Source organism: Phyllostomus hastatus, unplaced genomic scaffold, assembly GCF_019186645.2.
Source record: "Phyllostomus hastatus isolate PE091 unplaced genomic scaffold, TTU_PhHast_1.1 phas_contig_1, whole genome shotgun sequence".
Lineage (NCBI taxonomy): Eukaryota > Metazoa > Chordata > Mammalia > Chiroptera > Phyllostomidae > Phyllostomus > Phyllostomus hastatus.
Window position 1 is genome coordinate 46,769,436 of NW_025333498.1, and position 27,131 is coordinate 46,796,566.

Below are 27,131 nucleotides of genomic sequence, written 5' to 3' on the forward strand. Positions count from 1 at the left end.
GTACTTGAGGTATAGACCTTGACAGTTATGCATTTATGTTTAGAAAATACATTTGATGTAGGATTTTCCATATTAAAAATATAATTGAACTTATGACCCTAGATTAAGGTTGTTTGTAAAAGCCATGAAATAATTCCTACTTTTCCTTTTAATTTTTTCTTATTTATGCATCTAAGTTGTTTCTCACAGGTTGGTGAAGCAATGCACGTTAGGCTATGGCCACACATATCATCTCATCCATAGTATAATTCCTCTCATGTATTTTAGTTAATGGTAAAATACTCAAGAGTTAAAGGTGATTAATAATGGTTACAATTCTGATATTTAAAGTTTCCATTATTCTCTATTTAATTTGTTTAAGTAAAATAGATATCATTTAATATTACATCTATAATATTGTCTCCTCACTTAATTGCATTCTAAAATGTTTTCCAGGATGGGAACCAAAGCAATGAAATTATAACAAATATGATGGGAATGACGTATAACTCAAGTTTGTCTTAACCTATGTCACAGCCCATGACCACTGGAACATATTACATACTCAGTCCTCATACATATGTCCAGACTATAACAGTTCAAGAACTAATGGTTGTGTCTATCTGCTTGAGGAACAGGGTCATAGCCAGGATTGTGTTCCTGAATACTAAGATTAGTTTAACAAGTGGCTACATCTCTAGGTCGTTTCCAGGAGATATTTGGTTCTTAGAGACGGATGCAGTACTCATAGAAGTACATCATAACATTTTAGAGTGCTTGTCACGAGAGTCATTGATTCCTGACTTCCTTTTAGAAAGCAGAGTACCTAGATAACAGCTATAAATATCTCCATAGGCAGTTTGGTCTAAGCTATGTTCAATGTAAATGAGTTCGGTTTCTATCTGTTTCTATATATCTTTTTATAAGAAAAAAAGGCTTATATGATGAGAAAACCATAATTTTATAAATTCAAAAAGAATTATATATGGTAAAATATATTTTTTTAATTAAAAAAAATGAATTCCCACTTCAGGAAATAAAATTATGTTGGTTTTGAACATATTTTTAAATCTCAGCTCCCATTGAATATACCTGTGAAGATAATGTGAATCCATGTGGAGATGATGCAAATTGTCATCAAATAAAAACATCTGTTTTCTGTCGTTGTAAACCTGGATTTCAGAGAAACATGAAAAACAGACATTGTGAAGGTATTGTACATTTACTCAACAGCTTGCTTTTAAATCTTTAGGTTATAAAGACTCCCAGAGCTGCTAAATTGTGAGATGACAGGGGATTGATTTTCATCAAAATGGTGTGTATCTATCTATGGGTTACTGGTTTTCCTGCAAGATTGGAAGTCCCTGGGGTCAACAGCCTGTTTGTTTGTACTGCTAAGCTGACTATCACTGAGGCTACAGAGCCTTTTCTGTGGCTGATTCAGACCTGTAGGAATTTCAATAGTATTGTTACAATTCTGTTTAGAAATGTAAGTAATGCAATTGCTGGTTCAGGAACCATTGGAGAATTACAGGCGCTTCATGAAAGAGCATGTTTATGATGACCCATTTCTCTTGAGTTGTGGCATTTGCAATAATGCAATAGGCAATTCACTTTTAGAGAATTGTGGGCTTTTCTCCAGACACCATGTCTTACATAGTGCTTTGTATTGCCAAGATATGTCCTTTGAAATTCAAAGACAGGATATAAATAAATCTCTGTAAACTTACATAAGATCATTTAAAAATTGAGCATGAAGGACAGGTAGAATCTTATAGTAAGTTTTATGTAAATGCAATTTAAACCAGGGCTTTGACTGTAGTCATGAAATACTATGCTCTTTATGCAAGATTCTTCACTAAAATTGATATTATTGTGATTAGGGTCAAACCTAAATGATGCTTTCACCTGCCAGCTTCCCTTACTATTGTCTCTTCATGTTGTTCTTTGGTTTATAAAAAGGGGGGTGTATTATATAATGTCAATCAAAATTGGATTATTGAAATTAATTATATTCAGCCAAAAGGAAACAAGTATATCCATATCACATACATTTTGAGTTATATACATGTTTGGATGTATATATGACATTTATTCATGACATTTTATTTCTCCATTAACATGGAACACTAAAAACTGGCAACATGTTTTCTTTAATATGAAAGCACTTTTTTTCTTGACTAAAATATTTCTTGTTTCCTAGAAACTATCAATTGTATAATAAAACACATACTACACACACACACACACACAATCTTTTTAAGATTTTAATTTCAAATGACATCAATTAGTTCATATTTATTTTTGAGTAGTGGGTTTGACCTGGTATGGAGGAGATAGACATTTCCTTGGTTTGTTATCAAAATAATTTAAATTTGTGCTCTTCCTTTATATAGCTCAAATAAACAACTTAAGGACTTGTTTTTTGATGTCAAAGCCAAAACTATGCAACTGAAATGTCTAGAGGAAAGAAATATCAGGAATAACAGAAGTAGAATGGGAATAACAGTTGTGAGTCACCATTCTAGATATTGGACATGTGTGGGATTCCTCTGTTCTCTGCCAATGCTCACAGAACAGACATTACAACAGAGATGAAGGGAAAATGGTGATTCTGGCCATTACAGGGCTATCTGAGGATACTAAGATTTTATTAAATTAAACAGATTTTTGCTTATTTTGATTTCCTATCAAAAGAAAACCATAGTATCAAATAATGTAAAATATTTGTTATAATAGTCTGATGAGTAAGTGCTTGATAACATATATTTTACTCAATTCCTGGTATAATCTACATTAAAATAAGTAAACACATTTTTTTGCCTCTTTATCCTGAATTTCACACATAGAACTGAATTGTATTAAGAGTGCTTAGTTCTTGGGCACAGTATCTAATAGAGAAAACAGGATCAGAAGGAGAAAACCTGCCTGTAAGCCTTGGCACTGCCATGGACAGGCGTCACGGGGAAAACCCTCATCTCTACCATCAGCCTTCAGAATGCTGTTAAGTGCTAAATAAACGATAATTATTATCACTCTGTTTATCCTTAATTCAAGAGAAGGCCTTATATCACAAATTTATTACATAATTAAAGAAACTATCTGGGATAAAAGGGGCCAAAGAATTATGCTGATAGAAAACAAAAGAGAGAGAAAGTAGATAATTCACCAGAATCACCTGATTTCAAACCTGGCCCTGCTCACGCCATTAAAATCAGAGGCAGGTGCTGAACCACAAAATATTGCCTGTGATTGGTAGATTGATTACTTATAATATATACATATTTGTTTATATAGACATCCAGTTTTGTTTATTTCACATTGCCCTTCTTGTTACATAGTCACTTTATATATATGAAACCAGAAGTATACTAGCAATATATCCATATCTTCATTCTCTACTAAGCATTGTGCAAAATGCTTGCAATAAAAAAATGAATAAATCAAAATTTATGCCCTAAAGAGACTGGCAGTCAAGTAGAGGATATAAATATATGACAATATATCTGAAATATAGTGTGCAAGAGAAATGATGCAAGAGAAAAATATCAAAACAGCAGAGCGTAGAAACTATGGGATGGATAGTTACTACTATACATTGATGGAGACCCAGAAAGGCTTCATATCAGGTGGATCTTGAGAAATGAGTAGAAATTCTTTGCATAAAAGTGGGAAATGACATTATAGGACAAGGAACAGTGTATGACACATGCAGAGGTATAGAGTTGGGTAATTAGAAACAGCCTTAAAAGGAGACTTCAAGATCTATTTGAGTAAATGCAAACACTAGGGGAGTTTGAAATGGATATTTCAATGTGTTAAGTGTATTAACAAGCAATATACAAACACCTGATAAATTATTATAGTGAAACTATTGTGAAAAAGTATCATGACCTAACAATATTATACAAGTCACTGATAAAGTTTTGAAAAGACAAAATATAGAAATAAGAAAAAAAGAAGTTTGTCATTTTGAAGTATAGAAGGAATAGAAGTGATAATTTGGGGTATGATGATGCTATTTTTTTAAGATTTTATTTATTTATTTTTAGAGAGGGAAGGGAGGAAGATAGAGAGAGAGAGAGAAACATCAATGTGCGGTTGCTGGGGGTTATGGCCTGCAACCCAGTCATGTACCCTGGCTGGGAATCGAACCTGCGACACTTTGGTTCACATCCGATGATGCTATTTTGAACTCTTCTTTTCAGATATTAATGAATGTTTGGTCTTTGGCACATGTTCACATAAGTGTATAAATATGGAAGGATCATATAAATGTGTATGTGACCAGAATTTTCAAGAAAGAAATAGCACTTGCATAGCAAAAGGTAAGGCTATGAGCATTATTTCAAGTGCTAGTATGATTTTGCTATAAATATATTATGGGAAGATTCATGCTGTATTTTAGAAATAGCTTCATGCCTGACAAAATAAAATAAGTCTATTTTTAATGCTTATTAATTTAACCAGTCACTTATTTTTCTTAATTTAATTTGTGATGGTTTATAGATAAGACAAACACATTGTTGCTGTTAAAAATCACTTTTGTGTTTGAATCAATTTTTCAGGGGACATAAAAGTTTAAGAGCAAATGTGAAAGAATAGGAAAGTATCTTTCTTTATGGTCCACTCTCAGTGTATTGAGACATTATTATACCATTGGGACAAAAATAATAAGTTAAAGGTTAGCAGTATAAGGAGAATTGAATTTTGAGTAAGAATTGAAAAGGTTTTAAAATAAAATTGTGCTTTTAAACTCAGATTGCCTCCACTTAAGAATATTACTTTTAAAAATTAAATGACAGTTATGGATTTGGGGCCTTATTAGGTATGAATTTTAATGTTCATATTTTGTTAAATATTATTATAATTTAAATATTGTTAGCTACAGGGTCTGATTGGACAATGTTAGTAAGATTCAGTCATTACAAGAGTGAGACAACATGATGTAGGGAATCGACAATGAACTATAGAGTCATTGTACTTTGTTGACTGTGCTTCCAGGGAAAGTTCTCTAACTCTGAACCTCAGTTCCTCATATGTAAAATGGGAATACTAGTACCTATTTTCATGGTTGTTGTAAGAAGAGCAGAAAAATTGTGAGAGGCTTAACTCAGTGCCTGCCACAGAATATGTTTTCAGTAACTGAGAACTACTAAACATATAGAGCTGAACTATGACTCATGTATAATTATTTTTGTAAATTTGCAGATACTATATATGCCACTCAATCTTTTTTATAGTGTCATTAATATTTTAATTAATATTTTCAGGATTTGACTGGGGGTTTTACTTGTCTCAGGGTGCATATCACATCAGTGTTATACCGTAGTTGTCAAAACTTCAGGTTAGAGAGTTCCACTTAGCACAATTTTAAGTGGTACTAAGATGATGTCACTTTAATGTAGCAAATACTGATAACTTTGTATAATAAAAATAAATATTTGACCTATGTAAATATTGGAAGAAAAAGACTTCATATCTTAACTTATTATAAGGTAATGATCACACTGGTACATAAACTAAATGCTTAGAAATGTTTGAAGCTTAATGAGTATACAGTATAACATCTGCATATTTAGAAAATAGAAGAATATAATGTATTGTAACATACTAAAACAAATCCCTCTTCATGAAAAGGATAATTACTACAGATACCTAACCTGTAGCTGTAAGGTAAGTTTTGCCCTAGGAAAACCTACATTAATAACTCTTAGTAATGTTTAGGTAACTGTATATTTAATGTAAGTTTGTGAAGACTAAAAAGCAGTGTAAATCTGGTTGACTTTTATTGAGGTAAGAAAGAAACTGTTTTAAGAATACAATTCAAGATAATTTAACAGGACAATCATTGTTTTACATTAGTTGAAATTTACTTTATTTTTGTATTTTATTATAATAATCTCCAGGCTCTGAAGATCAAGTTCTCTACATTGCTAATGACACTGATATCCTGGGTTTTATATATCCATTCAACTACAGTGGTGATCATCAACAAATTTCTCATGTTGAACATAATTCAAGGATAACAGGAATGGATGTATATTATCAAAAAGATACGATTATTTGGAGTACTCAGTTTAATCCAGGAGGGATTTTCTACAAAAGGATCCATGATAGAGAAAAAAGGCAAACAAACAGTGGCTTGATTGTAAGTAAACACATTGAATATTTCAAGGCTCATACCCTCTCATCTCCCTGTTTTATTTTAATATATTGATCAAAATATCTGATTATAAAAGGTCATCAAAATATCCAATCATTCCTCCCAATATTTTCCTATATAGAAAAACAATTAACTTCTTGTTTATTCTTGTACCTGCCTATACATTTATTTTAATTGCATGATATTATGCTTTGTTTCAATGCTTTTGACTTAGTTATATAAGAATAGTAACATAATACCAAACATTTCTACATTTTGTATTTTTATACAAATTATTGTAAATATGAGGTCTTTCTCATCATGAAATAGGATTAAGGCCACTACTTTGTTTTTGTTAGAAAATAAATTGGCAAAATATGCAGGAAAAATGGTTTCTTTTTACAATATGAGAAATACACTTGTATTACACTTGTATTTCTAGGGCAAAAGATCCATTCCACAGTGTGACCACTTATTCTGACTTTTGGTGACTAATATTTCAAGGAACCTCCAAAACAGCAATATTGATTGTTAGTATATGATGGACATATTGATTATCATGGTTATTCTTTTTGAGGAAAATAAACTAGAACATTTATTTAGACTTGTGGTTGTAGACCATCCTTTTTGGTTTTAGGTAATGTCAATTTATTGTATATTTTATATTTTGAAGTAACCTTGGAGAAAAATTACAAGTGAACACTTTTTTTTTTATGGTGCCTGGCCTATTGCCATACAACCAAAAAGTGAAGTGCTATCACAGTAAAATCAGAGGCACCTATCTGGAAATCTTCACTACATTCTACAGTGTTATCTACCATAAAAATTTCAACTACATAAATACCATTTGCTAGAACTCTGGAACATATTCTTATCATTGTAAAAAGCAATAAGCTGGTTTTAAAAGAAGCAATGGTAGCTGTAGAACTGAGGAGAGAGACTAACTATGAGTAAAAATCCATGTACATCAGAGTTATTTCTTCAGTTCTTCCTTCCTCAAACACAACATTATATGACAGCTTTAGTTCTATAAAGAAGCTATCAGACAGAACCAAGACACTAAGTAGATCACTCTGCCCTTCATCACTCACACATAATCTACTTCTTCCTTATCTGACCAAAAGGCAGACTAAGAGTCTTGGCTAGTTTTAACTTTCTTTATCTCTAAAACAGAAGTCTGTTTTGCAAAAAACGTTGTTCTGATTGTGCCGTTTCATCTGTTATTAATGAAGTGACAAAGGATATACACCATGGAGTTACACTACTTGGGTTCTAATTTTGTTCCTATTGCTGATTAGCCTCTTAGTTTCTCTAAACCAGGGATGTCAAATTAATTTTATTGGGGGGTCACATCAGCTTCACGGTTGCCTACAAAGGGTCGAATTGATTTTAGGACTGTATAAATGTAAATCTACTCCTTGACTGTTAAGGATTTGAAATTACATTCAGCCCTTTGAAGGCAATTGTGAGGCTGATGTGGCCCCCAGTGAAAACGAGTTTGATACCCCTGCTCCAAACTCTATTTCATAAAATTCAGCGTGAAATAGTCATTATATGTTTATTAGTGTTAATAGTTCTTGGCACATAATAAGCACTATCTAGATGCTTGCCATTAACAGGATTATGATGATAATCATCATCATCATAATGATGATAATGATGTTTTTGATGACAATGATTACAAGGTGTTCTTATCTGTTGTCACATTGAAAATTATTTGCAACTTACCCTTGTCTGAATTTTTAGTTGCTAAAAATACATCTATAATTAATTTTAATATAAATTTTCAGTGGAAATGATTTGATAATTATTATGGTCTTGTGGATCTCTCTAGTGGAACATATCAGCCCCTTTCCTAACCCTTTCCACCAGGTGTGCTTTCCTTGCCTGTCTTTCCCCTAAGCTCCAAGGGCCCTGCTTTTGCTTTGTAACTTGTTCTCTGAGCCCATTTCTTCTACAGCTCACTTCTTCTACCTCTATGATTTTATACATAAACTTTCTCTCATAAAAAAAATGAAATCAGTCCTGGCTTGTGTGGCTTGGTGGATTGAGTGCCAACCTGTGAACTAAAGGGTCATAGTTTCAATTCCCAGTCTAGGGCACATGCCTGGGTTGCAGGCCAGGGCCCCAGTAAGGGGTGTGCAGGAGGCAATCACATATTGATGTTTCCCTCTGTTTCTCCCTCCCTGCCCCTCTCTAAATATAAATAAATAAAATCTTTAAAAATTTATTTTAGTCTTGTGCTTAGAGAGATTGATGATATATCGTGTACTCTAGTGAACAGAGTTGTTTATAGGTTAGAGGAGAAATTTGTTTAATGTTTGATAAATAAGTTTTTATTTTCATACACAAAGTAAAAATGTATATATTTTATTTGTATATTATATATTTATTTACATGTATTTATTTTACATATTTTCATCTTTAATTTTATTAATGTGGTATAGACTCTTTCATAGACAACGGCAAAGCTATTGATTAGCGTCTTTCCAGTAGGATATGAAACTTCATTTAATCTTGTAATTGTGATTCTTTGTGTTATATCATCTAAACTTTCTGTTTGTTTTTTTTTTCTCTCTCTTCTTAGACCTACACAGGACTGACAGTGTTCATTAGGAATATAAATATGTAGCAGTAGAGTAGATTTTCTATGAACCCATTATAGTGAATTAAATGTCATGATTATGGGTTGGGATCTCTGAGCCATGAGTTTTAGCACCGTGTTCTAAGCTATTAAGCATTCCACAGAAGTTTGAATATATGCATTCTTTTTAAAACAGTACTTAAGCCTACACTGATGAGTAATTGTTAAACTTTGCCTCCTATCTTTTTGTAATCCTAACATCTCAATATTACAAATATAGAATATAGTCATACTTACCAAATTACTTAATGAGAAATGTGCACTCTAGAGTAATTGAAGACTTATTTATGGCCATGCAGCTATAATGTGACAAAATTTAGACTCTAACTTGAGGAATTGTAACATCTTTGAGTCCCAGCTCCTCATCTGACTAATAAGTATATAGTATTGAAGTAGACAATTTCTAAAGTTCCTATCAGAAAGTAAATATATTTATATGATTTCCAAAAGATGCGTGTTACAGTTTTTTTTATCAAGTTATTAGCTGGACAATTTGTATTTATTTCCCTAAAATATATGTTGTATATAAATAGTTGATTTTCTACCTTTATAAATTACTCCAACACATTGTATTTGTCATTTTATGGTCACCAGCTAGCTAGTCACCCATTAGTTTAATGAATACATGATCTATTTCATCTAAGTTTTGATGCAAATATTAAATTATACTGACCTGAGAATTCATCACCCTTTAGTAAATAAAACTCAAGATTTCTTCCTAAGGTGAATATGGAACATTGGTTTCTTTTTCTGAATTAACAGGTGAAAGGAAAAAAAAAATAGAGCAAACTATTCATACTTTGCTTATGAGTCCATTATTTGTGAACCACATGAAAGGAGTTAGCCAGGTGATAACAGAGTGCCTTGAAAGCACATTCACAGATGCTAAAAATTTTGGAATTTTCCATCTATGTAAAGGGTAGGAAATATTTTGTATCAGATATTAGAGGAAGATTACTCAGACAACTAAGTGTTTACTGAAGTCCATTCCAAAGAAAGGTAACATTTAATATGACATTTTTGAATTAGTGAAGAGAATAGACTTCTGTAATCTCTGAAAATGATTGGAATACTAATTAAAGTTATACATTTAAATTTCAAATACAAAATTGCTTATTTACATATACAAGTGCTTATGATTTTATAACCCTGAGGGCTGTACAAAAGAGATGATGTTTTTTCTTAAAGAAAATTAAATAATTTAAAACTTAAAAGACTAACATGACTCAATCTATATGTAAACTATAAAGAAATGTCTGAATTTGAATTTTAGTCATCAAAACAGACTATGATACCATTATGCAAGTATTGAACATACTTTCTGGAAACTTATCATTTATAGTATGAGGTGCTGGGTAGCATAGCACATGATGACAAACACTATAAAATAAGTCAATGCTTGTAAAAATGGAAATGACTAAAAATACAGATTAGGTTTTTACCATTAAAGAACTAAATGTTCCTGAGCAAAACCTACCTGATTTTTGAGAAGTGAATGTGAGATACTATTTTTGGTATTTTCTTTATTGTGCAAAAGAGAATGTCCAGAATGTGCATGCTTATATTTATTTATTAATAATTGTATCTTTTATTCAAAAAAGTTGATTAGACCATTTATTTTCCTGAAAATGTTTTAAGAAAACATCCAATTAAGTTATTTTTACTAGGTTTCAATTTTTAATTGGATTCCTAGCTAAAACCTCACACCCAATATATGGTCTGTGGGTTGTTCACCAACACACACATTTGAGTGCGTAGATGTGCACATGTACCCATACTCAAGTACATGTGTGCATGTGAGTGTATAGCAAAATCTTTGAAGTGTTGTTTTAAAATATTTAGGTGCTGGTAAAAATCAATAGTTTATTTTTTCATTCTTTTAAAATTTTTTTATTACTATAAATTGGTTTAACCATTAGTGTTCTAAATTGAAACTGTCTATACTTGCATAGCAAGAATACTTTGAAAACCATCTGTGTTTATTCAAACCAGTCCAAAACTATAATTATTTATTATGATTACTTTAGAAGAAATCTAAAACTATCAGATTATTACATTATTGCCATTTTGCATTATTGATTGCATAAGACAGGCATTTAACAATACATACTAAAGTTTAATTGTTCTGTAACAATTGTGTCAATAACCAAAATTTTACTGAACATAAATGTTATATAACTATATAAAATTATGATTTTATAATTAACAATCCTGAAGAAATTATTGATCAGACCATGTATCATTTTAAGGAGAACCAATCAAGTTTTATTGATTGGTACCCAAACCTTTATTTAAAAATTTATGTTTATTAGGTGTGGTGCTGGGTTCTCAGGATACAATAATGATAACATAGAGTCTTGTTCTCATAAATTTTAGATTCTGGGGAACAAAGACAAAGTCAAGTAAACTCACAGATAAAATCTTATTTTAAGAAGTGTATTGAAGGAAATAAATAATGGACTAAAAAAGAAGCACTTAGATGTTGTAAACATTTTTTTTTAATAAGATGATCAGTACAGGCCCATTCTAAGAAAGAAGATTTGAGCTTAACCTAGGAGGAAATAATGTCATCTTATTTATACTTAAGACAACTAATTTGCTTTTTCTGTAGTGAATGGATTTGGTAGGGGAAAGCTCAAGTACACATAGATCACTTAGAAGGATCGTGTTCTAAGTTAGAAATAGTGGTAGATTATACTATTGTAGTCTCAACAGATGGTAGAAATTTAACTTAAAATGTTTGCAAATAGGATGAATGCACAGAATGAAACTAAGGAGTACTCAAGATTAATACTTAAGTTTCTGAATTACACAACTTGATGGGTCATGATGATGATAAATTTTGGGTTCAGATTTAGTCATGTTAAGTCTGAGATTAAAATTATGACAAAGTGTGGCCACTGTATTAAAAAAAAAACAGAAAATGTGCAGTCACAGAAACTAAGAGAGACTGGCATTTGGAGAGTCTTGGAGTTGAAACAAAGTATTCAGTAAATTTGGTGACAGGGAGTCATGAACATGTTGACAGTGCTTGCAGTCATCAAGGAAACCAACTTCACTGAGCACTCCATGTACTACATCAGATTCTCCAGTGGGGATGACCTCCCTCCCCAGGGGACATTTGGTGATGCCTGGAGATGTTTTTGATTGTCACAACAGGGCAGTGCTGCTGACATCAGTGAGTAGAAGCCAGGAAGGCTGCTTAACACCTACAATGCATAAGCTAGTTCCTCACAAGGAGGGTTTATCTTGACATAAATGGCAGTAGTGTGAGAGCTGAGAACCCTTTTTTTTTTTTTAAGATTTTATTTATTTATTTTTAGAGAGGGAATGGAGGGAGAAAGAGAGAGAGAAACATCAATGTGCGGTTGCTGGGGGTCATGGCCTGCAACCCAGGCATGTACCCTGACTGGGAATCGAACCTGTGACACTTTGGTTCAAAGCCTGTGCTCAATCCACTGAGCTATGCCAGCCAGGGCTGAGAACCCTTTCTTTACGTAACAAAAATGCCAGTCTCTCCAGTTAAGGTTTAAGTAGATCTTTTTGTTTGTTTCACCAATAACCCTGAAATACAAAATGGTACTAATATCAATCATCGATATAGTTATTCTTTTTTGATCTCTTGTCTTACCTCTCACCTTCACAAGTCTCTTTAGCTAGATTTCTTTTTTCCTTCCCTCTTAATATTGAAATGTCTCTAGGCTAAGATGTTTATCATCTTATTTTTTAAAAATTTATCCTCACTTCTTTGTAGAATTTATATAGCTTTGTGTTTTTATATATTCTGATGCTAACAGTTACCTAGTAAATGTTAGGTTCTAACTACTTATATTGCTTTTCCTTTTGGATGTTTAAAAAAATCCTCAAAGTAGCATACCTAAAAATAAACTTCATATATGATCCACAAGATCAGCTTTCCTAAGCTCATTAAATGGAAACTTCATTTTTCAAATGCTCAAAATAAAAATCTTGGAGTCATCATTGACCTCTTTCCTCTTGTAATTTAAAAATTGAATATTACTATATAATCAACCTTCCAGGTATGTGCAGGATTTGACAACCTGACAACTTGACTCAAATTTCTTAATTTTGAAGCATCATCAACTTTCTTCTCAATTAGTGCAACAGCCTCCTAGCCTGTTGCGTGGGTCACCAGCCAGCAGTAATCACGGAACGCTGTGGATGGCTCGACGATAAACATGCGAGAAAAAACATGCACAGAGACAAACTAGTTTCTGTGGAGAAGTAGGGACGAAATGGCCACCCCTTCTAGTGAGGAGCGCGCTGATTTACCATCCATACCTGCTTTTATTAGGCTCATTTTGCATAATAATTCAGGCAAAGTACTGTACTCATTAGGGGGAAGTAAGGAACTATAGAAAACAAGGAACGCTGCCGGTCTATTGAGTAGGGGTCAAAGAGCTGTAAGACTGAGGAACAAACTAACTTCCTCCTAAGACCCTTCTCATTCAACTGAGAGCATTCTAAACAAAGAAGGTTTCACAGTAATTTACATGTTCTTTCTTAGGCCTGATCACCCGGGGGAATCCGCACTTCTCAGCACAGAGCTGCACCACCCTGTCATTGTTTTAGGCTTAGGTGGAACAAGGGAACTAAGGCAACTGGGAGACAAGGAGGTTTTTTCCCAGACACTGAGAACTCAGGCTATGTCAAAGCCGAGGAGCGAGGGTCCATCACCCCCTTTTGCTGCAGCCCCCCAAGTCCTTCTTTTGGGGGGGCCTCCCAAAGTGATCGTGCCTGTCTTAGGTTGTTCCCCCGTGGGGAATCTTACCCGTCTTTGGCTAACCGACCAAGCTTTTTGGGGTTCAGTCATGAATAAAGCAGCAGAAGCAGCATTCCTGCCAGGAAGATAAGCTTTTGTCTCCTTGCTGGCTTACGGTTCCAAGGGCCTTCCCTTAGCCTTAGCCTAGGCGGGGGTTTCAGCTTCTGATACCAGGCAGGGTGGTTCCCAACACTAGCCAGTCATCCTGTATTCTTTTTTACTCATAACACAGTAGCCAGAATGCTCCTTCTAAAGTATAAATCTTATCATATCATGTCATTAATCAAAAATATCCAGTGGTCCCTCATTATTTCTCATAATATTTTATAGGGTTAAAAAAATCTAGTCTCCTGTTGTTTTTCTGACTTCTTCAAATATTACCATCCACTTTACTCACTCTTTTCCAGGGAAGCATTGGTATATATGAAGTCCACTACGTACTAATATAAACACTATCCTGAAACGTTCTTTTGGCATAAAATATTTTTTGGTCAGATATTCTACATGACCCAATTCCTGAACTCCAAGTTTTTACTCAAATATAATCTTATGAGTCTATAAAGTATTGATAATTGCAATCTATTGCCCTGCTCCCATCCTATAATCCTCAGTGACCTGATCTTGTTTAAATGGCTATGTAGTTCACTGGTCTATTATGTTTATGCTCTGTTGTTTACTTCATGTGGCTTTAAATAAAATCCCAAATAGCAGGCATTTTTTGCTGTTTTGGCCCACTACTGTAATCTTAACATCTAGAACACTGCCTGTCGTACAGTAGGGCAATGGGGGTGGGTCGGGTGGGGAATAGTGGTGGCAGGAAAATGGAGACAACTGTACTTGATCAACAATAAAAATAAAAAATAAAGTAGGTACATAATTTTTTTAATTAGAAGTATTAAATTAACTGATAGTCTTTGGTATGCAGGGCAATAGTATATCAATCTGAAAAGTTATCTTTTATAAGTTATTCTTCTCTTCCTCAATATTCAATTAATCACAAGTTTAAGTACATTTATCTTTAGCTATATCAAATTTTATTCACCTCTGTCTTACAGAAACCTAGATTAAACTTTCACATTCTTCCTTTGGAGTCCATGTAAGCCTCCTCTGGTTTTCCTGTATCTATTTTTGATCCTAAGACCCAGTCCATTCTCCAGACCATAGCCAAAATAATTTCAAAATTTTAACCTAATCACCATACTTCCCTTCTTAAATCCTCCTAACATATTTCCATTAAGAAATCACTGAATTACCAGCCTCTCTATCACACCCTTCTCATATCCTCACACACCTATAACATACCCATATATACTCACAAACATATTTTTTCTAGCCATAAATAAACCATATTTTATCTCCAAGAATTCAACCTTACTTCAGAACCTTCATAAATGATATCTCCTCTGGCTCTTTTAATTATTGTGATGAACCAGGACTGAGACCACCTTCTTTAGGCATTAGAAATCTCAACCTACATAAGGGATTTTCAGGTCTTCCAAAAGGCCTAATTGAACTTACTGTTTAAAGGGATAGGATCACAGAAAGATCAATTATTATCTAAAGAATGTCAATTACATGCTTAAGGAGTAGCAAATGAGGTGACCTCATTGCTATTCCAAGTTCTGTTAAGACCTGGAAATTGTACTGGCAGTTTATCTAGGGAGAAATATAACAATATAAAACAAATTTTAATGAAACTTGCAAGAAAATTACATGAAACTCAGCATTGTGTACACTCATATATTCACAAACTCAATGAATTTGATGTATGAGGGACACTGAATTATAAAAGCCCAATTTACATGTTCATAATACATACACATAAACAGGTCTGCTACACAGACTGAATACTCCTATTCATCCACAAGGTGCTTACCCAATAATTCTGGAAACACATTATCAGCATTTGCTTCTAAGAATCTTCTTTTTCTATTGTTTATTGTGCCTTAACACCCTCTCTTATAGATACATGATTTGTCCATTAAATTCAACTTCTTTTGCCTCTTTAAGGCATGGGTTTCAAATCAGCTATATACATAAGCTAAATGTGTGAGACAGGTTGCACGTGGGTTAGGCCCCCAGCTGAGGGGCAAACTGAACCCACTGACTGCTCTTCTAAAGTGCTGGCTGCTTTTAATATGCTGTGTTACATGCCTTTAATTTTTACAAAATAATTTAAATTTCAAAGTGATATATCTTTAATTTTAAAGTCAGAATCTAAAGTTTTTTTATCCTAAATTTAGTCCTCAACCTATCGTTTTACAACCTCTGCTTTTAGATAACTCTGCAGTAGATCTCAAGTGTTACGCTTGTTTAAACTGTAAATGTCAGAAGGCAACTTGATTCCTTAATTCCAGGTCACCGAATAGGAAGATGATATCAAAATTACCCCCTTAAATAATGACACATTTTTAACTTACGTTTACATTTTTATACTTAATGCATGACAATTCATAATTAGCATTAGTTATATCCCTAAGGCTATATAAAATGCAGACTTACATAGAATGAATAATATTTTAAACTGTAAAACTACCTTCTATATACAATTTCTTTTGAAAAAGAGGTTATTTCACTTGAGAATTTTAAAGCTATGTTTATCTAATATAGACCAAAAATGTAAATACTGTGAAATATACCACACACACATTTTATAGAGTGGCTTTACATCTTTGTTTTAATAGCATTATAGTAGGAGATAATTAACTTTAGTAAAATAAACTGAATTTTCTTTTCTCAGGTTTACATAAAGATGAAAAACAAAGATAAATAAAATAGGTGAACACCTCAACCTATCCTGTGTTAACTACATTTTCTTAAAGAATATTGCTCACTATAAGAAGTTTGTTAAAAAGAAGATAATATCTCCATGGATCAAATATTTGAGATCCTCTTTCATAGATTTTTCTCTCTCTTTGATTTAAAATAAATGAGTAAATAAATGTCTCCAGTGACATATATCTTCAGTTTACTGAAGCTGGGGTAATGATGGGTACCTTACAGTGCACAGCTATAAAGGATCAGTTATTTAAAGTAATAGCCTCTAATTTTATTATAATCCAGCTGCCAGTTTTTCTGTAAGATTTAAATATTTTATTCATTTGACTAATATATTCCTACAAAAAGAGATGTCTTAGGCCTCAAAACTTTGGCTGTGTATTTGGAGAGTTTATTAGGAAAGAAATAATCTTTCTGAGAAAGAAGCCAAAAAATGTGTCTTCTTCTTTGTGCGACAATATGAGCAATGCCTTTTGTTGTCAGGGTAATCACATGTCTCTGTAGTCCCTTAAACATGACATATCATTAGTAGTCTAGTTCATTGGCCTGTCTGTCTAATGAACTAGCTAAAGGGGCCAATAAGAATTACATTTTCTTTTTAATTATATACGTTTATTTTGTTTTGTTTTCAGTCTCTTTGGAGACAAATGATTTAGCTGTCTTTTTAGCTTTCGTGTTTCTGTGTTCCCACATCAGACTCCATTCCAGTCCCAGAGCCTTCTTACTTTTCCTGTGTTTTCCACTTTGCATACTTACCTGGTTGATTTTGAACCACTTCATAAACTGTCTGTTCATTTTATGAAAATACAGCAGGAATTTCAACCGTCTATCTCCAGTAAATATCAATATGAAAGTCCCTTTTATAAGGCTTATGCTATTCACACTTGGTCTAACTGTGAACAATAAAGAGAACCATTTCATCCCCATGGAACTCACTATAAAGGGCAATTTGCTTAGCCATAGGTTCCCTGACAATAAGACCATCCTGTTGCTGTCTTCTTGCTGTTCTTTCCTCTTCTGTTCAGTTTTGCTCTCTAAGGTGTTGAAAATCATTGAGCATTCATTATGTTCTGAGTCATTGAGGATGAACACCTGGTAACATCTTCACCCTGCTGCCTTTAGTCTCTGAGGATTATCTTGTCACTGATGATTCATGTCTTTAGGTTGAATTTATTAGGTGTGACATTTTTTCACCCCATATTTTAACTATTTTAGTTGATATTGGAATGACATTAAGAATTCCTTAATCAAGGAACCTGAGAATAAATGTGTAAATTTTAAATAAATGTGTAACTCAATAGCATCACTTGTGTTTAGGGTTAATAAGTAACATTTTTCCTGTCTCTAAGCAGTATTCTTTACCCTAGCAGCATGACTTAAATTTGATTTATTCTTCTATAGTTTATCATTAGTATAATCTTCATCAGACTCCTTACCTGAAAAGGAGTGCTTTTCAGCTAAGCAAACTTCTGAATGCTCTATTAACATTAGAAAATTGGGTTCTTAATTGTCAGCAGTCCAGGTTTAGCAGGATGGAATCAGAGTTTTTTGAGCATGAGTACAATCGAATGAAAATCCTATATTTAAAAAAAAAGGGGGAACTTTGTATTATATATGTCCTATTTTAGCCAGGATACCATTATGATATGAAACCATGTATATATTTACATCTGATGAAGAGAAATAGATTTTTCTATGCTCATACTAGACAATATCATATTTTTCTACATGTTAAAGGCTTGTTCTACTGGAGTTAGAAAATGATAAATATGCTCCAATAGGCTCTGAAAAGATTATAATGGTTATTTTTCTTTTGTCTCTCCTGATTATAAATATTATAAACAGTGACATGCCCATTTCATTTGTTGTTATAATTACTTTTAAATGCCTCCAAACTGAGGCGGGGGGGAATAATTAATTTAAATGGCACTGGATCACATGATAATAATTTTGTGAATTGGCTGACAAAAATCTTTACATTGTATCCCTCTAGGGGTATCATGTATATGTCATTCCTAGATTATGTCTGCAGAGTATTTTTTATTTAATTTCAGTTAGCCATGGAGCATTACTGTGTAGATGGATAATATTATTTCCTGTTAGAGTTCAGAAATAGGGTTCAGTAATTTCATAATTTCAGTATGTAAACCAATAGGTAAAAAGACTGATATTAAAGGTCATTAGAAATTGCTGGGGTTCTATGTTTAGTTCAAGCCATAGTTTTCTTCCTTGAGATCCCAGTAATTACACAGCAGATTGTGACTTACAATTCCTGTTTCTTGGTATCTCAGGGCTTTTGTTTGTTTGTTTTTGTTTTGTTTGTTTGTTTGTTTTTTGAGGAGGTCTCTTTCTTCTCTTTTAATTCAAGTCTACTTCTCAATAAAATGTTTTCACTAGAAAACCACATGAGAAACTTTCATGTGTCAAAACTTCATATTTTCACTGGTTGTCAGATCTTAATGATGTTCTTACACATTGTGTACATGTCTTCACCTTCACATAATTGTTTTCATTCTTGATATAATGCTCCTATGAATCTTTTCTCACCTTTGGTCATGCAGAATAAATCTGGCCATGTAAAATTAATTACTACACTAGTTCCTACTCAAAGTGATCAAATTACTTGAAAGGCATGGACCATATATTATTTTCCTTATTGTCCATTCCCAGTGACCTCTCGTACCTTTGTCTTACAATAATTCAGAATAAAGTATTAAGTAGAAAATCCTAGCTAGCAGGTTTACTATAAATGACAGAGATGATAACTTTCCTCAAAAGATGTTTAAATGTAGTTATCCATCTGTACTAATTTTTTTCAATATTTAAATCAAATTACATGTGGTAAGAATGAAGGACAACTAGAACTTCTTTAAATTACAGCAAAGAGTCTATATAAACAAAAACTCTTCAAAAAATTCCTAACAGTATCTATTCAAGCTGAACATATGGGTTCCTTAGTTGTGACAATACTGTTTCTTGCTAGACACTCAATAGAAATGAGTGTCTATGACCACAAAAGACATATACAAGAATATTATTCATGCCTTAGTTATAATGGCCTAAAACTGTAAAGAAGACAAATGAACATCATTAGTAAAGTGGTAAACAAATTGTGGTATATTCATAAAAAATAAATTAAAAAGTATCAATGACAGTGTGCATAATGTGAATAAATTTCACAGACATGATGTTTGTTGAGTAAAGAAATCATGAATACAAAAACATGATTCTAAATATATAGTTTTGTTTAAGCTATTCTATGATGTTAGACATCAGAATTATTGTTACTCTCAGAAGAATACTGACTAGGAGATGTCACAGGTTAACCTTTTATATGATTCTGTAAATATTCTATCAGAGTGGTGGATAAACAGGGTTTATTATGATGATAAAACTCTATTGAGTTGTACATTTAAAATTTGTGAAATTGAATATCTATAAATATTAAAAATAGAAGTCAAGTAAATTAAAATCTATGTAACAATTAATACCTGACCTTGTTAATATGATTCCCATATACCAATGTATAGTACATAAAACTTCATCAGTTTGTTTTTTAAAATACTATGGTTTATTTTATTGTTGTTGTTGTTGTTGTTTTTTGTAGTGTCCTGAATTTAAAAGGCCCAGGGACATTGCAGTTGATTGGGTTGCAGGAAATATTTATTGGACTGATCATTCTAGAATGCACTGGTTCAGTTACTATACCACTCACTGGACCAGTCTGAGGTACTCTATCAATGTGGGGCAGCTGAATGGCCCCAACTGCACCCGACTCTTAACAAATATGGCTGGAGAACCCTATGCTATTGCTGTAAATCCTAAGAGAGGGTAAGTTCATGAGTTGGTTACTTATGTTTCTTTTTTCAATTTATTTATTTTTAAAAAATTTTATTTATTCATTTTTAGAGAGAGGGGAAGGGAGGGAGAAGAAGATGGAGTGAAACATCAGTGTGTGGTTGCCTCTTGAGTGCCCCCTTACTGGGGACCTGGCCTGCAACCCAGGCATGTGCCCTAACTGGGAATCAATCCAGCAATTGTTTGGTTTGCAGACTGGTGCTCAATCCACGGAAGCATACCAGTCAGGGCCAATTTTTATGTTGAATTGTGGGGCAAATATTTTTTTCTGAGAGTTTTTAAAATTATATATTCAGTGTGTATATGTTATGTGTGCATTTCAGAATAATGAAACTAATGACATAAATATATAACCACTGTGGTGAATCTCATATTGAATTTTTATAAAATTAAACACAATGTTAAACATATTAACTAGAATATTAGTGAGTGTAGCTATTTGGATTAATTAAAAATGAAGGCATATTATGTATAAACAAATTTAAATAATCTAACAAAACCATTTACTTTATCTTATTTGAATTATTTCTTTCTTTATGTTTTCACTTTTGCATTTATAAGCAGTGACCATAATTACCTTATGGTCAGGGAAATATTGGTCAGGGAATATGGTCAGGGAAATACCTTAAGTAGGGAAATATTAAATAAAACTGCCGATTGTCCATAGTGGATCATTGGATGCTGAGTAAAAAAAAAAACAAACAAATGTTATTTACTTAATAAAACTATGCAGTGTGATGTCTTTTAAATAGAGAATTATATCTGTCCAAGAAAGTAGTTACTTTACCAAAATAAAAAAAAATGAAAGAAAGCATATTGACACAACATCCATAATAATATGACACAACAAAAGTACAGTTTCAAGTATTTGAAAGAATTTTCTTCTAAAATGTAATGAAATTTTTTAAATTAAAATGTAATATAAAATAGAGTTCTTACTAGTAAACAGCGGCTCTCAAATTTTAGTGCATAGTTAAAACTGTTTAAAATGTTGATTCCTGAGGTCCTCCATCAGAGAGAGTTTCCCATTATGTAGCTTTAGAGGCGGGTCCAGAACCTGCTTTTTCAGAGACTCTGGTGTGATTCTGATGCACAAGATGTGAAGAAACACTATGTTTTGCAATAGAGTTGAATTGTAACAGCACCATCACCGGGCTAACCAACTTGACTTATCTTTACAGGATGATGTATTGGACTGTTGTTGGGGACCACTCCCATATAGAAGAAGCAGCCATGGATGGTACTTTGAGAAGGATTTTAGTACAAAAGAATTTACAGAGACCCACAGGTATGATGTATTTCTGACATAGTTTAAAATCATAGCAGCATGTTAAGCATATTAGTGTTACAATTCTTTAGGGTTTTTTTGCAATATAATCATTTTTATAAACAGATACAACTAATTTATAGTATGACATTGTGAAAGTCATTAACATTTCATATTGTGTTTTTCCAACTTGAAAGGCATGTTCTTATACTGCCAGTGATATTATGGGGATAATATTTGAAAATTGCCTAAGTCTTAAGGCCGTTAGTAGGATTTCACATACATTAAATTTTGAGGTTGACAGCAATACATTAGGGTATTTTTTACAGATATATATTGATGATGTTGGGATACATGGTAATCTTACTAGAGAATGAAAAACTAAATGGACAAAGAGCTGGGGAAACAAATAATTTTAGTGACATACAAGTTGGATGATGCCTTGCTTTTTAAAAATATTTATTTGTTTATATTGTTTATGCTCTTAAATTGATCCCATTTTTTTCTCCCTTTCCCATCTCCACCCAGCACCACCTTCTCCCCACCTTAAGTAAATCTCCATATCATTGTCTGTGTCCATGGGTTGTGTATAAATGTTCTTTGATTAATCCTTTCACCATCTTTAACCTTATTCCCCACCCCCTTTCTGGCAGCTGTCAGTCTGTTTCATGTAACTAAGCTTCTGTTACTATAATATTGTGAATATTTTGTTTGTTAGATTGTTGTAGTTGTTAGATTCCATATATAAGTGAGATCCTGTGGTGTTTGTCTTTCACTAATGACACCACTCCAGTAACTCTTTCTGCTCCCAGGACTGATCAAGAGCTCAAGTTTTTTCCGGCGTCCCTGCTTCTTCTCTCATTCCATTTTTCTCCCAGCCTTCCATCCAGAATGCCCTTCCAACTTTTGTATATTCAGCTGTATCTTTCCTATCTTATAATTTCTAACTTTAACACTTCTTCCTCAATAAAACATTTCACACTACTGGAGTCTCAGGGATTCTGTACCATCCACACTGCTTACTACATTCCCATCAAAAGGATAAAATACATTACCCACAGCCATATTATTTAACAATTTTGCTTTATAATATTTTTGTAGTTGAAAATTTATATTTGACACCTACATTTTTATTAACTTTTAACATGTCTAATGCCTTTTTTTTAAACTAGACTGTTTTTACTCTTTATGGGGATGACAGTCCTTGGGGTTTAGTTCATTTCTGTAAGTGTGTAACCATTCAGTGATTTAACAAATACTATTTGATACCACCTGGTGCCAGAAATTGTTCCAAAAACTGAAGAAATAAGTTCCTACTACTGCGAAAAGAGTCCAACTCCTATGCTACTTTCCTTCCTGTAGAGAAAACAATAAATATTATGCATCATGTAAGATATAGGTACTATCTTGAAAAAAACATACTAAGGAATGAGCAGTTATGGGGGGCACCATTTTAATTATGGTTATCAGAGAAGTCTCTAGAAAGGTAATATTTGAAAAGATAACTGAATAAAGAGTGAAAACAAGTTATATGGATATATGAGGAAAGAGCTTTTGAAGCAGAGAGAACAACAAGTTCTGAGTTAGGAATGAACTTAGCATGTGTCAAAATAGCAGGAATGTTAGTATGCCTAGAAGGACATGAGAATGGTAGAGATGAGGGTGGCCAGGTGTTTGGGGAAGATCATCTAGAACCTGGAACACACTTGAGAAGCCCTGGATTCTATTCTAGCTTTAAGGGGTGCCATTGGAGAGAACTGAGGAGAAGAGTGGTGTAATCTGCCCAAATGTGATTTTAATTGCTTAAGGACCATTGTGCTTCTTTCCTTAACTTTTTATTTTTCACTAACTTTAGACTTATAAAAACATTGTAAAATTACTTTAAAATTCTCTGATGTTAATATCTTATATAATCATACTATAAGTGACACTTTTCATTTAAAAAATGATGTGGCAGCAGTTTATAGAATGACATGTAGGAGGCTGCTTTGAAGGGAGCCTGAGAGAGGACTTCTTGCAAAGTTTATTTATAAAGGGAGCATAATTCAGGGGAAGCATGCAAAAGATGGAGAAAGGAAAAGAACCCCAAAAGACTGTGTCTTAGGTAAAGTCTACTCTCAGCTTGGTTCACAGAGAATGTGCTGTGGAGCATAAATTCCATTACACGCAAGGGGATCATCTTTTAATATTTCCTATCAGCCATTGGTTGGCCACTGAGCCCTAACTTCCCAAGCAATTCTACTGCAATCAGTTGAGTACAAATACCTGAAGAAGGCAGGCAAGTGTGAGTCCTTCACTGCTGCAGCAGCACTGGGAGTTGGGTACCCTGCATAGTAAAGGAAGTTTGGGCTGGGTACCACAGCATCTCCTACAGTGGACTAAGCGAAGGTGCACATATTGGACATCTTCCATGAGCTAATCATTCTGCTCAGCATTGTGGGTAGTTTAATGATGAACATGGCACAGTCCATTTTCTCACACAGTTTACATGACAATAAATTACAATGGGGGGTTAGTTTGCAGTAAAACATTTTCAAGTCATTACAGTAGAACTTTTGAAAAAGTAGCTCTTGGACACAGATTGTGTGATATTGTCACTCAGCTACAGACAAATGTTGCAGGTGTGGATGCAACCAAAGCTGAGTCAGTCAAAGGTAGATATCTCACAGATGACTGAACATTTTAGTTCTGGAGATCAAAGCAGAGGTAGAGATGTAGTTTGGAGAATTAGTAACAAATAGCTGGTATTTAAAGTTATTGGAATTGTTAAGATGAACAAGGGAGGGGAAACAAACAGGCTTATTAGGATAGAATTTTGTGGGATGCTTATGTTTAGAAGAGTAAAATTCAAAAGTGAGGTTTATAAAGGTGTCTGAGCAATAAGAACCAAGCAACAAGATTCATTGGCATCACAGCTGAAGGAAGAGTTCAAAAGGAAGGTATTCTCCATTGAGCCTTACGCAGAAAAAATATGGAGTAGAAGAAAGAGCATAGCCTTCCATTTATATGGGAGTTAAAATTAAGCAACTTGCATAAACTTTTGAGCATTAATTTTCTCATACATAAATCACTTTGATAATATTTACTTTACCTGTAATCAGCATGCTTAAAAATAATTATGTGTTGAATAAATGTAGAGATGAATACCTACAATTTTTAACACACTAACCCATGATATTGTTTTAAGGTCTCTTCTAGTAAATGACACACTTTTTAATTATACTGTATAGTAAAGATAAGAAGCATAATCTATCTTCTGTTTTCATCAGTGGTGAGATGGTTGAGCAGTATGCTCCATGAGAATAGGAAGGTGAACTGTTTCATTCTATGCTCCATGAGTAGTACTTGCCTGAATGTGTTGCCAGGGAGGTACTGTTACAGAACAGAACAAGGGGGGCCTGGGACAATATACTATTATTTAAAAGGCCCCCAGGTCCGTCATGTCCGCCGCCCGAGGAAAGACGTCTCTCAATGCCAGAGATTTGTGAAAAGGAAAGGAAATGTTTATTTAATGCTATACAGACTTCAAGTAGTGAACTAATGTCTTCATCAAAAATCCTAAAGTCCCTTAAAACACCCACAAACAGACACAGTCCTTCCTTCCTTCCCCCTTTGCCCAGTCCACAGTACTGTATCTCAGGAAAAGAAACAGAAGTCCATGTCTCAGGCAGTCCTCTGGTTCTTAGTCAGTCCTCCATCTCGACTGGGAGACCTCCCTGGGTTCCCGGCACCCTCGGCTGAGTCGCCGGGATCTCTGCTAAAACCAGGTGGTGGTTCCCCTTCTAAAGCTGTGGGGGTCCCCGCTCTGTCCAGGCCTCCTGGTTCTCCCTTTCAGGGCTGCGGGAAGGGGAGAGTCCCCACTCTGACAAAGCCGCGTGGTTCTCTCTCCTAAAGCAGCACGGTTCTCTCTCAATGGCTGAGGTCCTCCCTATTCTGCTAAAGCCGCATGGTTCTCTCCCAATGGCCGCCAAGTCTGGGTTTTAAATCCCCGCGGCCAATCTTTCTCTGCAGCCTCATTTCTGACTCCTCCCACACTCGGCTTCACATGCCAGAATTCATATCCTTCCAGCTTTACTGGGCTGCCATCTTGAGTCTGGGCAGGCGTGGCCCCATGTCCTGGAGCCAATCTTCTCCGAGCTCCCACGCAGGCACTGTATCTTGGGGGATCTGCCCCCAGTCACGTCTTGGTGGGGAAGTTACTTCCATTCCCCTGGCTCAGAGATGATCACAGCTATTTAACATATCCATGCAACCAGCCAAAGGCTATAGATATGTTAAATGACCACGCCAGAGGGTAGCTGCAAGGCTGTTGCTATGCAAAACAGCTCTCAATGGCCCTGCTCCATTTGTCCCTTCGCCCAAACCAAACCCTGGGTGGGGGGATGGAGATATCTTAAAATCTCCTGGACACCTTAAGTTCTGGACCCCCTTTTAAATGCCCATTTGGGGTCCCCCCTCTTGGCTGCACCCTGCAACAGTACATTATAAATACAAGATTTTGAATGGTGTTAATGAATATTGTGTCTCATAAGGACATTTTCCAGTTTTCTTTCCTGTAGGAGGTATGCAGAACTATATAATTTTGATTTAAGTACCATATTGATTTATAAAAGCTTATTTATGTTGCCTTTAGCTCCTCCCAAATTATGGCAGCTTTTGAGAGAATAGAAAATCACACACTGGTCCTTCAACCAGTCTTAAATTATCTTATTGATTCATTCAGCTTTTTTGTTCTTGGCCAACAAAGGTCTCTAATTAAATAAAATGGATAAAAACTTAAGGACTATTTTGCAATTCTTTGATACATTTATTTTACTACCATTCATAAATAAATATGTATATGCATATATGTATATGTCACATGCATCTGCATATATGGATATACATATGGAAAAGAATTTCAATGTAGTTTGGAATCTAAGACTCTAAGTAAGCAACCTCTCTTAAAAATACATTTAAATTTTTTTGAAAATAAGTTTGATATAGTGATAAGTATCTTTAGGTTTTTGGACTTCTCATCTCTTAAATCAAGAATATGGTAATAGTGCAAAATTGCTTGTTGTTACTACCTTACAAATCTTTACTTTTCTTTAACACAAAATGTATATATTTTTCTTTAATTTTGAAAACACAATAATTTTAATATATTGTTTTGTTGAACTCTTGTTAGATATTACATTGGTAGTATGGTAGTTTCTCATAAAAGTTTTTTTTTTATTATTTTTTAAGACCTTATTAGGAATATGGGAGCTAGGGGGAGGATAACCTTGAAAAATTTCAGAGTTCAACCAAAGTGAAATTCAGAATTCCCTAAGATGTTGTAGTCATCATTGTATCATGGGAGATGGTAAGCAAATGCGAGATGATTAGGGTCTCTAATGTGCATTCCCAAAACTTAGTGAGCCCCTGTGTCTTTATCTTCTACAAACCCTCCAAATTATGATTCCATTATGCTTTATTAGAATGGGCATGATATTTTATTTTAAATTTTCTGTGCTTATACTGACTTGGTTCCAAATAGCTATCATACTCAGTTTAGATAAGAATGATTTTCATTGAAATTTATTTTTCCCAACTTATTATTGGCTCTTTAAGACAAAAAAAGTAGATATGGTATTTTAAAGATGGAAACAGACTAGTTTTTTTCATATAAACTTGACTTTCACCTCTATAATGA

At 33.8% G+C, this 27,131-nt stretch overlaps 1 protein-coding gene across 1 annotated transcript in view; it reads left to right on the forward strand.

The window, feature by feature from the left end:
- The window catches only part of LRP1B (LDL receptor related protein 1B), a 1,811,620-nt gene that overhangs the window by 1,683,446 nt on the left and 101,043 nt on the right, over positions 1-27,131 (forward strand). The window contains exons 76-80 of the mRNA XM_045853515.1: positions 1,056-1,190; positions 4,188-4,307; positions 5,889-6,130; positions 19,937-20,160; positions 21,369-21,475. Of these exons, the coding sequence (XP_045709471.1) occupies positions 1,056-1,190; positions 4,188-4,307; positions 5,889-6,130; positions 19,937-20,160; positions 21,369-21,475 (828 nt within the window). The remainder of the gene's footprint in view (positions 1-1,055; positions 1,191-4,187; positions 4,308-5,888; positions 6,131-19,936; positions 20,161-21,368; positions 21,476-27,131) is intronic.